This window comes from Rhinopithecus roxellana, chromosome 1 (genome assembly GCF_007565055.1).
Source record: "Rhinopithecus roxellana isolate Shanxi Qingling chromosome 1, ASM756505v1, whole genome shotgun sequence".
In the NCBI taxonomy this organism is placed as follows: Eukaryota; Metazoa; Chordata; class Mammalia; order Primates; family Cercopithecidae; genus Rhinopithecus; species Rhinopithecus roxellana.
In genome coordinates, this window is record NC_044549.1 from 40,003,272 (window position 1) to 40,016,592 (window position 13,321).

The window sequence follows — 13,321 nt, forward strand, 5'->3', positions numbered from 1 at the left end:
CCTTCATTCTCAAGTGTCTACTGAGCATTACTATAGTGCCCAGCATGGTAGACATGGCACTGCCTTTTGGGGATCACACACACACACACAGAGAGAGAGAGAGAGAGAGAAAGAGGTAGGGGGGAGAGAGAGCAAGAGAGAGAGCAAAAGAGAAAGAACGCAAGCACAGGGGGAGAAAGAGAATTCTATTATAAAGTTAACTTCATTAAACAAGGGGAAAATATTAGCATATAACTATGCCTACACTCCCACATACCCCCACCAATGCTCAGCTTCTATGGTGATTTCTTTGTCTGCCTGGTTGGCTCCAGGGTTAATTTTTTGTAAGTATCAATCCTTGAAATGGGTAGAGCTGAGTAATTGGAAAGAACCAGGACTGGATTTATTACCATAGAAGAACCTGATGTTACTAGCAGAGGAACATAACATCTTCCAAAATGGAAGGAGAAGATGACAAGTAAAAAGAAAAAACAATCATTAAGGGGAATACAGAAGAGAAAGGTTTTATGTGTGTGACTGCTGTGAACAGTGAAACTTTGGACAAAAGTGAGTAAAGGGGTTCTCTAAATTAGGACACTGTTATGTTTCCATTGTTGGGATCTTCAACAGACTTTGGTAAATATTTAAACTTAAATTTCTAAAAATATTGAACTGATAATTCTTTTAAGACCAGCCTACAAGTGGCCTCACTACATTAGAGTTACATTCACAAAGTCATATTGTATTTTATTACATATTTGTTACCCTCAGTGAAAAATTGGCATAGGTTTCCACAAACCTATTATACTTTAACCACCTATTCCAACCCTAAACCCCGGTCTACTACCATTAATGGCTGCTAACGTTAACCTAAATATCTGAAGATCTTCCCAAGGAACTCTACGTGATACAAGAATTTTCTGAACTCGGTTCTTCTAGGATCTCGGTTTCTTTCCAGGAATCCTTTTCTAAATAAAAGTGTCCTCTAACACTGTCAGCTTATATCTCTCTCAAGATCAACAGAGTTAACTGCTAAATGAAAACAAACCAGTAAGTAGACTTTTTCAAATAACTTTTTATTGAACACACTTTGCTCATAACAGTAAATTTGTATGGGTTTTATTCTATTCTGTAAATATTCTAGTGACACTTATCAAAATATGATCCTTTCTGTAATACATGAGTGAGGCAGAGTCATACTGTACCTATATAATATCTGATAAAGGCAATGATGATGTGGTAGATCATTGGCTGAGTCTATTATTTGCAAATTGGAAACAAATTTTCTCTCTGCGGCTAACTTCATACTTCTACAATTTAAAACCATTACAAATGCAAACTACTACTCTGGTCTTGTTCTTGAGTGGCAGAAAACCAGGTACACAGAAAATTAATTACCCAAACATTAACAGAAAAAAAAAATCCTTCCATGGTTTAGTAAGATAGGCTTAACTAATAAGTAAACTAATTAACTTTCCACTTTTAAGACCAAATTCAGCTCAAATCAGATGGCTTTTTGAATACCACCCAAGAACCAACAACCTCTCTGAAGCCAGTTGCTCACAAAGTATGATCAAGAGAAGATTTCAGATCCTCCAGATGGTGTGGGGGCAGTTCCCAAAATGCAGGGATGAGATGTATTAGTGCCAGCTAGTCCTCACCAAACAAAGAAAGAGAAAGTTGAGATGACTTGTGTTCACTTGAAGTAAATTAGAAAACAGAAATTCAGCAAACCCTCCTCAAACTGCCTAAAATAATTAAGTGTTGAGAGAGTATAAAAAATTATCATTAGTCTAGATAACAATAGATTTGGAATCCCTATTCTAAATAAACTAGTTATGGGGTCAGGCGTGGTGGCTCAGGCCTGTAATCCCTGCACTTTGGGTGACTGGGGTGAGCAAATCACTTGAGGTCAGGAGTTCAAGACCAGCCTGGCCAACATGGTGAAACCCTGTCTCTACTAAAACTACAAAAACTACAAAAATTAGCCAGGGGTGGTGGTGGGCACCTGTAATCCCAGCTACTCGGGAGGCTGAGGCAAGAGAATTGCTGGAACCCGGGAGTCAGGGGTTGCAGTGAGCCAAGATCGTGCCAGTGCACTCCAGCCTGGGCAACAACAGCCAGACTCCATCTCAAATAAATAAATAAACAAACAAACTAACTAAGTAGTTACGGATGAAAAAGCCTTAGTGGGAAAACCACCATTTTCTGTACTTTCTCACAGCTCAGTAAGTACTTCCTGTCCCTTGTTTTGTATTACTCACTGCAACTAAACAATCCTTTGCACCAGCACATCACCTTGTTTGACAATAAATCACATGGCGTAAGTATGAAGACTCAAATGAGAATTTTCATTATAAATCTTTCCACTATGAAAGTGTGAAAACACATTTCAAAATGTGCCACATACTGGTATCCGGGGAGGGGAAGCCAAAACAAGTACTTTTACCCCTTGCATCATTACCTAGTGTCTGACAATAGTTTCAAGCATAACGCTTTTTAAGTGCTTGGTAATTTAATATTTAAATTGCTTCCTGAATAGTCCATGTTGAATATACATGTGTATTAGGCTCAACGTCTCTGAAATTTTCATCCCGTAGCTGTCACCTTTCATGTAGGTTAAACTACAGATTTTTACTGACAGGTGAATACTTCTAAAACAATTACAGTATTCAATTTAGAGCTGAGAAACTGGATTTTACAATAAATTTTTAATAATGGTAACACTGAAAAGGTTTACGACTTTTTTCATTTTCATAGCATTTTATGTGGTCGTTTCTTTCTTTTTATACATTTTCTCAAATTCTGAAAAGTTATGTGCTATTTCAAGGAATCACAAGTACAAGAAACACTTTAGTTATATCTAACCCATTGGAAGAACTATAAAGAAGTCAGCTTTTCAATTCAAATTACCTTTGAAGTTACTCCACAAATATAAACAAAATAAAAAAAAAACAAATAGAAACAAATTTATTAACATCAATTTTCTTTCATTTATTGAAAAGACCCTCTATTTCTACCTTCGGTGTATTATTTCATTGTAGTGGCCACTACTATTGGTTATTTATCTAACATCCATATCCCTTTACCCCTTTGTAATAGAACCAACTTTGTTCAGATATACACCCCTCCTGCTATTCCACATTGAAAGTTCTGGGGATGAACCGTAATTCATTCAAACCAAGTTTGCCCTTGACTAGTTCAAGAATAAAATTCGGTTAGGGCATAGTACTCTCCTGGAGTTAGGTGTGCTAGCACAAACAGGCACGCTAACTGTTCATCCTCTTTCCCCCCACCCACAGTAAGGAAACTGAACATCAGTACTTTTTCCATGGCCAGCTGAATAAAGCCCAAACACAGCATTCAAGATTCTCTACTATCTTGCCCCCAACTACTTTTTGGCTCTTTCTCCCTTGCACACATCTCCTGCTCTAGCAGGTTGGCCTTTCAAGAGTATACCCCTGCCTGCTCCACTTCACATCCTTCCTTCAGGCTGTTCCTTTGGTTAAGAAAGCCCATTCACTACCATCTGAGCCAATTCATACCCTACTCATTCAATGCCCAGAAAAAAAAAGGAACTTCTCCAAGAAGTCTTACTTGATACTTACATTAACAAATAGAACTCCTCATACATTCACTGTATCATAAATTATTTGTACATGCTTATAGCCTGTTTTAAAAATGCAAACTCCTTACGGGCTGCAGACACACACACACACACACACATCTTTGTATTCCACCACCACCTTTCCCCACCAGATACTCAAATGCAGAATGATGGCTCTGTAAATATCTGTTGAACAAATGAACACTGTTTTTGAAAGTGGAAAATGCCTCTACATAACAGGTTATTGCCAAGACTGAGATGTCCTTGGAAGTCTTTAAAAACATTCTTGTATGGCTTGGGAATAGTTTTGCTGAAGAAAAAAAGAACAAATCAGATGACCTTGCAAGGCTGATTCTGCGAATTACATCAACTCTTTTAAAGTACTGCCTAATACTTCAAAAACAAACTATACATAAACGCTACTTACAAAAATAGTAGCATTTATTATAATATACAACTTTAATAATAGATTGTTCTACCAAAAATTTGAGCCGCTCTTGTAATATTGGTAATATTTAGAGCTGTGTCCAAGGACTTCATAAAAAGCCGATTTACCCTCTTATTTCACACTTAAAAAGTAGTAGGACAGACAGAAAAACTGGCCATCTCAAACTAGTAACAGTACAAAAGAAATTTGGAAGCACAAGTTCATAATGTACATTTTGATGTTATTGTCTGCACATCATCACTAAAAATATACCTACTGAACTCTAGAAAATTACCTGTAATTTTGATGATTACAGCTTCACTAGTTTCTATGGAGAAGACATATAAAAAGTTCTCGTATTCTCTTCTCCCCTATTCAATGAATCTGCACAATTTAAGTTGGCTAGAATTAGGTTACTTCAAAATCAGTTCGAATAAGGCCATAAAATGACTGGAAACATGCTGGTGTCTCCAGAAAAAAAAAAAAAAACAGGGTTAATCACAAAGTTCCATAAATCACTGAACCCACTTTTTAAATAACACCCTTTAGAAAAAAATCTCAGTAAATCTCAGCAATAAATGGGACAGAAAACTGGATTGCACAGAACAACGCACACACAAAAAACAAACAGCATTGTATAGGATGAAAATCAGGATCTAAATTAATATGACGGCTATTCACCGAAAATAAAATGTAAGAAAGATTAAGCAGAGAGTAGAAAATTAAATTTATAAACAGATGTTTTTAAAACTGTTAACAAGAAATTTAAAGGCATTTATTTTGTTCTAATATTGTTATATTCTATGCATTTTTGTGAGCCAACTTAAGTCATCTGGAGATGAAGCTAGAGTATAAATAAACTATTGTTTTCTAATATAGTAAAGCACAGTATACAATTTTTTTTTAAATAAAGATCATTTTCGGCCAAAACATGTATAGGCTTCCAAAAGGTTACATTAAAGCTAGAAAGCTTTCCAAATGATTTTAAAAGCACTTCTAGTTTTCCTAGGGCCGCCTAGTAAAGGCAACTGGTTCTAACTACAGTTTCTAACTGGACCAGTGAGTAAGGAAGTTCGTTATCTAAAAACGATCCTGCATTCCCCGTAGCGCAGCGAGGTGAGAGTCGGGGCCCCGCCTGGGACCGGAGGTAGCGGGGCGAGTTTAGTTACCTCTCTGATGAGGAACACCTGGGCTGCGCGGGCGGCGGAAGCAGCCGCTGCAGGTGCGCGCGAGCCTCGGCCGCAGCAACGAACACGGTCCCTGAGAAAGTTGGACTCCCGACCCTCGGCAAAGCAAGGAGGCTCTTTGCTGTCCCCAAACAGCTTCACCCCGGGCCCGCCGACCCAGCCTGGCCCCACTGGGAGGAAAGGGTTGGGGCTACTCACCGTGCAGAGAGAGGAGCAGCAAAGGCGCCAGTGGGGAGCGCCGAGAAGTCATCCCGGGGCCGCAGGGAGCGCGCCTGCCGCCTACCCGGCTCCCGGTCGCGGCAGTAGAGGCGCGGGAGTGACTCTCCCGCGCTCTTTGGGGCAGCCTGGTCCTCCCGGACCCAGCGCCGGGCCGCTGTCCTCCGCGCGGGGCTGGGACCGTCGGACGCACAGAAGAGCCAAGTGCAGCTGCAGCGCCGCCCAGCTCCGCGGACGCTGAGCTGTGACCAGACGCGTTCCGGGCTCGCCAGCCGCGCCCCGCAGCTCACGGCCACCTAGCCCTGCCCCAGGACCAGCCGACCCCTCGCCCGGGGAGCCACTCCCCCCAACTCACGCCTGCTACTTCAGCCGCAGCTCGGCTCCTCGCCGCGCCGCCCACTCGCCCCGCTCGGTCTCCAGGGCAACCGCGGCTCCAGCGCGACGCCTGGCGGCCCACCCGCGGAGCAGAGCGTGGCGCGCAGCTGGCGCGGCCCGCGCCACCTGCGCACCGCGCCGCCAGCTCCCCAGCACGCCTCCACCGGCTCCGGGAACCGAGGGGCGGGCGCCCTCCTCGCCGGAGTTAGGGCCCCTTCCTTGCTCTAAACCCCTCCGCAAACAGGTGGTCGGCCTGATGCATCCTGGAGAGCTCTAGGAATGACTTTTCCACAGCCGCCTCCTGAGCCTGCAAGAGTCTTTCCTGTGGCAGTTTTCGGATAATTTATATTTGGCTTTTTCATTTTCATTCCTCTCTTATCAAACCTAAATAATCTGAAAGAACCTGACTCTGGCAAAATTAGGAATTCCTAATTTTACAATTTTTTGGTTTTGTGCTGTTTCCTGGATACCTTTTCACCTTTCTTTCTTGAAAAGTGGATAGGGGCTGTACCATGCCGCTAACTCCCCATTACTATCAGAGAGACTGCCATCTTCTCTTGCCCCTTTTGTAAACCTTATGTCAACTTCTAATATTTTAAGTTTTCCATCTTAAACGTTAGTGCTTTCTTAAACTGACCTTTAGTATACATGTTAACTAGTGGGAGAGGTGCATTTATTGTAATGGTTTAGTTGGGTTTTTTGTTGTTGTTTCTTGTTTGGGTTGGGTGGGAAGAAGGACTTTCCTAGCATCTGAAATTGTTTTACTTAAGTATCTACCTACATCTTTTCTTATAAAACCTGTCTTTATTGCCTTACACTGGACTCTGCTCGTTATTGTACAGCTCATAGTCACTTCCTGCTTCAGCCTCCAAACTGAGCCTTCTAAATTTGAGGACATACCTGCCCAGGGGATGCCAACCCATTTTGGTCAGTTTCTGCAGCAGCACAAATTAGGATTCTCGGAGCCATTCAGAAATTGAGCCCTCATCTGGCAAATACAGTGCTCCCAGGGAAACTCAGAAACAAAAATAATATGCACAGAAAAAAATATGTAAAATATTTTTAAACATACATTTGGACAAGGATTGGAAGATATATGTAAAATTAAAATATCAAGATGGTGGAGTTATGAATGTACTTCTCTTTTGAAAATGCGGATGTTATATTTTTAAGGTAAAAAAAGGAAACATGTTAAGAAATGTTAATTTTTAACAAGAATATCCTGAAAGGATAAATTTTTATTATGAATTAGAGATGCCTCAACTTTGCTCACTACTTCCAAGTTGCTAGAATTCCCTACCAGATCTCTAATGGCAAGAAATAAATGATGTGACAGTAGAGTTTTTCACATTAATAACAAGTTTAAATTTCCAACTATGATATCACGAGGCTCATTCTCATTCTTTTAAACTCCAGGGTGAGGACTAGTGTTTCTTTTTTCCATCCAGTTCAATTCCTCACCCTCTCTTGTACATATTCCTGCAGTCTAATCCAGTCCTAAGCAGGGTATAAGAGTAAGCAATATAAGAAAAACAAGGACGCTGTCAAGTGATAGGAGCTACTCAAAGCAATTATTCATGTCACTATAATCCCAGATATAAATATAGAGACAGAATATTTATCCTTTAACCTACTAATCTGAGCTTAAAGCCCTGATAAAGCAAGTTATCTGATATATTTATCACATCAATTTAAGAACTATTTACCAAGTACCTACACTTTGTAAGGCACCGGGTTTAAGGTTAAACCAAAAAAAAATGACCCCTGACCCCAAATAAGTTCCAGTTGCTTATGGGCTATGTCTGTACTATCATGAATCAGCAGATAAGAGTTCTGCCTCTTTGTCACCTAAGGATAATTCTGCCTTGCCAGACAAGAGCTACTGAGTCATTAAGAGGACAGTGCTCACAGCTCAGTGGAGGAGCCCTTTCAATAGAAAAAGAAGTGTGGCTTCTGCAGGGAGAGTGAGGATGATCAGATTTAAGGAGGCAATGCAGCTGCCCAGAGTCATAGGGGCAGATGGTAGCTGGTGGACCAGAAGAAGGCAGATCAGGAGTACTGGAAGGTCCAAGTGCTGTATACAGAGGCTTCCAAGGACACTCTCCCAGGAAACAAGAAGTGTGGTTTTTAAAAAAAATTCATAGAGACAATACCATTGGCATATACTTTGAATAATTTTTTATTAGTAATGATGAGTTTCACCAACTCTTTTATCCTAATCTGCTTTACGAGCACAAAATGATTTCTTTAAATCCCTCAAGTATTCTGAGTACTAAAGACACAGACAACATGTTATATTTGTATAACACTTTACACATTTCAGAGTACTTTCACACCTATCATCTGATTTGATCTTCACAGCAAACCCAGGGGGGATGGGTAAGGCATGGATGATGACCCTGTCTTCACACAGGAGGATACTGTGTCTCAGAAAGATCAAGAGACACCTCAGAGATTGCAGATGTAAATGGGGACACCTGGAACCAGGGTCTTATTTACCATATAGTTTTTTCTACCACACCATGAAGCCTTTTTCTTTTATCTCTTTTTAGACCAACTTTTAAAAAAGTACAAATGATAGTGTCTTAAAGCTATCTGAGGGTAACACTGTACTTACCTCCTAAAGATTTATCCCACCTCTGCCCTACCACCATCACTACCACACCCAGACACCACCTCAGAAGCTATAAGATTTGGATGAGATTGGCCCCACCCTCATCTCTGAGGGAGTTGTAGTTGGTCTACCTTACCAAGAAAGAAATGGAGAGGGGAATGATCAGAATGAGGAACCCTGGTAGGAGACTCTGCTATATTATATAGCACCTTTGACTCAAAAACATTGATGCCGTGAAAAATAAGTCAACTTCTAAAGTTCACATTTTAATCCTAGGCAAGCTTCTCTCCTCAACCCATCAAAATGCTGGACCACTTCTTTCCACAATCAGTTTATCTGCATTCAAGAATGGAAAATTAACTTTATTATTAGCTTAGGAAGAACATAGGAAAGAAAAATGATGTAGGGAATTATAAGGATTTCCAATGCCAAGTATAATTTACTTTTGAATTAGCTATTTTAAGTTTTTAATACCTCAGATCCCTCTTCATTCATGTATATAAATTAAAGGTTAATTGCATTTAAGTTTTGGTTGTATTTGTCTATGGAGTGTTTTATAAGAGCATTGTTCTTAAAGTTAGGAAAAACCTGTTTGATCCTTGTTTGAGCCAGTAACTCATTCTGTATATATTTTAACCCAGCTGCTTAGAGACAGCATATAGTCTAGAGCACAGCTTAGTCCTTTCAGAAGTAAAATTTTGGAGGAATTTTTCTCCCTCCCCCTCCCCCATTGCAAAATGTCAAGAAAAGCTCTAAAATAATAAAGGAATGGAGAAGAAAATAGTGGCATCATTACAGTAAGACAGAAAGCAAACCAACAAGTGTTTATTGTATGTTGACATAAATAAACCACTTAATATTTTAAAGCAACACTCTTGAATTCTGGATTAACTCATAACCTAGGTATATTGATATCTTACTGTCTTTCTTATGTATCTTTCTTCCCACTCCTCTGTCAACCCTTGCTAGATAGGATTTACAAGGAGCTAAACAGCAATACCCATCCTCCTCCCCATAGCCCAATCCCTATCACTGTTGTGAATATTGTCAATGTTTCCCATCTTCATTCATTTTGGGAAAAGTTAGCTCTTTTTCTTGAATCCCTAATTTATTTTTAGGTAAAGTTACTCTCTGAGCAGGGAACATTGTAATGAAATGCTACAGAATTAATTCAAATAGCAAATTCAAAATAATACCACTATGTTTTTTAGGACTTGAAAAAGGCAATAGCATAAGTAGCATTTTATATGTCACCTGAAAATTTTTTGTATTTTCATTTTTATAAGGAATATAATTTTCAAATGTTCTGACAAGTTTCTTTACCAGTTTTCATTAAAGGTAATATGCTTCAGATTAATTCACTCGATTTTATATACTGGGGTATAGGCAGTTACCTCAGTATTTTTCAATTCTGAGGTGTTTTCCATAGAAGTTTAATTTAAACTGCAGTTCACACTTTCACTTCCAGCAACAAAACAGGTCAGAGACCTTGATTTATTAAAAATGTGAACTTATATATTTTTATAATCTTAAATGAATAAAATACGGAAAAGTAAAGCCAAAGGCTGCATGAAGGAAGGAATCCATCTACAGTCTATTCTCAACACAGCATCCACAGTGATCCTAAGAAGTCAGATCAGGTCTGTCCAAGACCTTCCAATGGCTTCCTGAATCACTCAGGATAGGTCTTACTATAAATCACAGGGCCTATGTTAGTTGTCTATTGCTGCTGTAACAAATTACTACAAACTTAGTGGCATAACACAACACAAATGTGTTATAGTTCTTGAGGTCAGAAGTCCAACATGATTCTCAGTAGACTAAAATCAAGGTGTGGGCAGGGCTGTGTTCCTTTCTGGAGGTTCCATAGGAGAATCATTTTCTTACCTTTTCCAGATTCTTGAGCCCACCAACTTTCCTTGGCTCATGGTCCCCTTCCTCTATTTTCAAATCTAGCAACATCAGGCCAAGCCCTTCTCACACTCCTTCTTCCACATCTAAGGATTCTTGTGATTACACTGGGCCCACTCAGATAATCCAGAATAACCTCATTTCCAGATCAGTTGAACAACATCCATCAGCAACCTTAATTCCCCTTTGCCATAGGAGGTAATATATTCACAGGTTCTGGGGATTAGCAAGTGGGGAATCCCCTTTGTGTGGGGCCCTTATTCTGATTACAAGACCCTACTGGATCTAGTCCCCCATTATCTCTCTGACCACATCTTCTGTTTTTCCCCTCAGTCATTCTGCTCTCACCATAATGACCTCCTCAATGTTTCTTGAATAAGCAGGAACGTGTTTGCCTCAGGAACACTAAAATTGTTCTTTCCCTACATTGTTGCATAGCTCTCCTTTCACTTCTAAAGACCTTTTCTCATATGTCATCTAAGTCGTAACTGACCATTGAAACCACCTTTGCAAAATGATGACTGAGACAGTGAAAGAGATCTCACTTAACCAACTCCATCTTGCTTCTAACCTGACCTTGTCCTTGTTCATTCCTGGGCATAGGCTGAACTAACTTTGGGAGAAACTTAGTTTATAGTTTAAACAAAGACGATAACAGCCCTTTCCTAAAGCAGACCTTCTTCTTGCCTGGGGACTAGATTGCCTTTGTAGGACTAACGTTAGCCACAAGATTAGAAATTATGGTTTAGGAGTCATGCAGCCAGAGGTTACAAGATTCTGACCCTCCCTAAACTGCTCCTTAGATCAGTGCTTGAGATATTTTGCAGACCCTGCACAGGATGGATGGATCAGCTGGCACCACCCAGATCAATAAACTGGTTCATCTGATCTTGTGGCCCCTGCCCAGGAAATGACTCAGTGCAAGAAGACAGCTTTGACTCACTATCATTTCATCCCTAACCAATCAGCACTCCTGGCTCACTGGTTTCCCCCCACCCACCAAGTTATCCTTAAAAACTCTGCTCCCTTAATGTCTGGGGAGATTGATTTGAGTAATAATAAAGCTCTGGTCTCTCACACAGCTGGCTCTGTGTTGATTACTCTTTCTCTATTGCAATTCCCCTGTCTTGATGAATTGGCTCTGTTGAGGCAGCAGGCAAGGTGAACTCCTTGGGCAGTTAACATCATCCTTCTAAAATAAAAAAAATTAAATGACATTTTAAAATCCGTCTCCTTGTTGTATTTTTTTCTTAGCATTCTGTCATTAACATACTCAATTATTTTAATAATCTTGTTTGTTTGTTGTCTGCTTCACCCAATATAATCTACAAGGACAGGAACTCTATTCATTGCTGAATTCTCAGTCTCTTTAACAGATCATGACACTTGTAGATGCTGAATAAATATTTTGAATGGATGAATCAATGAATGAAGCAATTCTCAAGAAATTTGACAGGATTGAAATTATTTACAACACATTGTTTGACCACAATGATATCAAGGTAGGTATCAATAACAAATACACACACACACACACACACACACACACACATACACACAGAGATATTACAAAAAGCAATTCTAAATAATTCAAAATCAAGAAATCATAAAGGAAACTAAAGTGTATCTAGAAGAAAATAAAAATCTTTTATATTGAAATCTGTAAAATGCAGTTAGAGTATCTATTTGAAGGAAAACTTAAGTCTCAAATGCTTATATTAGAAAAGATGAAAACCTAAACACAAATAAATTACTATATAGCTTAAGAATTTTGATAAAACAAGATAGGTCTAAAGGAAGCATTAATAGAAGAAAATAATATAGAGGCAAAAACAATAAAATGTTTAACAAATGTATAATACAGAAGATTGACACAGTCAAATATTTGCACCTTGAAATCATTAATTAACCAAATTTTAGTGACACTAATCAAAATTTAAAATGAGAGAGACCTCAAATAATATCAGAATAAAAATGGTGGCCAGATGAGGTGGCTCATGCCTGTAATCTCAGCACTTTGTGAGGCCAAGGCAGGTGGACCACCTGAGGTCAAGAGTTCGAGACCAGCCTGGCCAACATGGTGAAATCCCGTCTCTGCTAAAAATACAAAAATTAGCCAGATGTGGTAATGCATGCCTGTAATCACAGCTACTACTCTGGAGGCTGAGGTGGGAGAATCGCTTGAACTCGGGAAGGAGACGTTACTGTGAGCCGAGATCATGCCACTGCACTCCAGCCTGGGCAACAAGCAAGACTTGATCTCAAAAAATAAAAATAAAAAAAGAATAAAAAAGGAGACATTACTACATATGCTGAAGATATTTAAAAGATATGAAAAAAGATGAATAATTTTCTGCCAATAAATCTGAAAATTTGGAGGAAATGGGCAATATCCTAGAAAAATATAACTTATCAACATTTGCTCAAAAATAACCAGAAAACCTGGATAGTCCCATACAATTAAGGTAATTGAAGCAATAAGTTTAAAATCTCTCTATAAATAAAACTCTAGCTCCAGGTAATTTTATCAGCAGATTTTACCAAATGTTCAGAAAACAAAAACAAACCCAATCTTTTACAAACTACTTAAAAATAGAGAAAAAAATGAAACACTCCACTCATTTTATGATGCTACTGTTATACTGCATACCAAATATTGTCAAGAATGACAGGAGAAAAGAAAATAGGCCAATTTTTCTTATGCAGAGATGCAAATGAGCATTAGTAAACTAAGTCCACTAATACATATATGAGATAATCCATCACACCAATTGGATTTATTTCATGAGTGTAATGTTTAATATTTAACAGTCAATGCAATTCACCACATTGAGGTTAAAGGAAAAAAATTAGATGATCTTCTTATTAAGTGCCCACTGAAGGCAAAGAAGCCATTCCGGGCCTTATCTAACAGAGGTCCTTGGGGAAGAAAAGGCAGCCAGCGGAATCAGAGGGCCACAGGGTGAAGGAAGCTCGTAGTGCAGATCTGAGTGCTCAGTGGGCAG

The 13,321-nt window shown here is 39.3% G+C and overlaps 1 protein-coding gene across 5 annotated transcripts in view; it reads right to left on the reverse strand.

Moving 5' to 3' along the window:
- The window catches only part of IGSF11 (immunoglobulin superfamily member 11), a 220,803-nt gene that overhangs the window by 115,826 nt on the left and 91,656 nt on the right, over positions 1–13,321 (reverse strand). For 3 of the 5 annotated variants that reach the window (XM_030941461.1, XM_030941454.1, XM_030941439.1), the window contains exon 1: positions 5,399–5,730. The exons of 1 other annotated variant lie outside the window; for it this stretch is intronic. Coding sequence is in view for 2 of the 4 variants with exons in the window: in XM_030941439.1 (XP_030797299.1) it covers positions 5,399–5,450 (52 nt within the window). In the remaining 2 variants the exon portion in view is untranslated. Of the gene's footprint in view, positions 1–5,398; positions 5,739–13,321 lie in introns of those variants that run through there. One more of the 5 variants, XM_010357443.2, reaches the window with a different exon arrangement.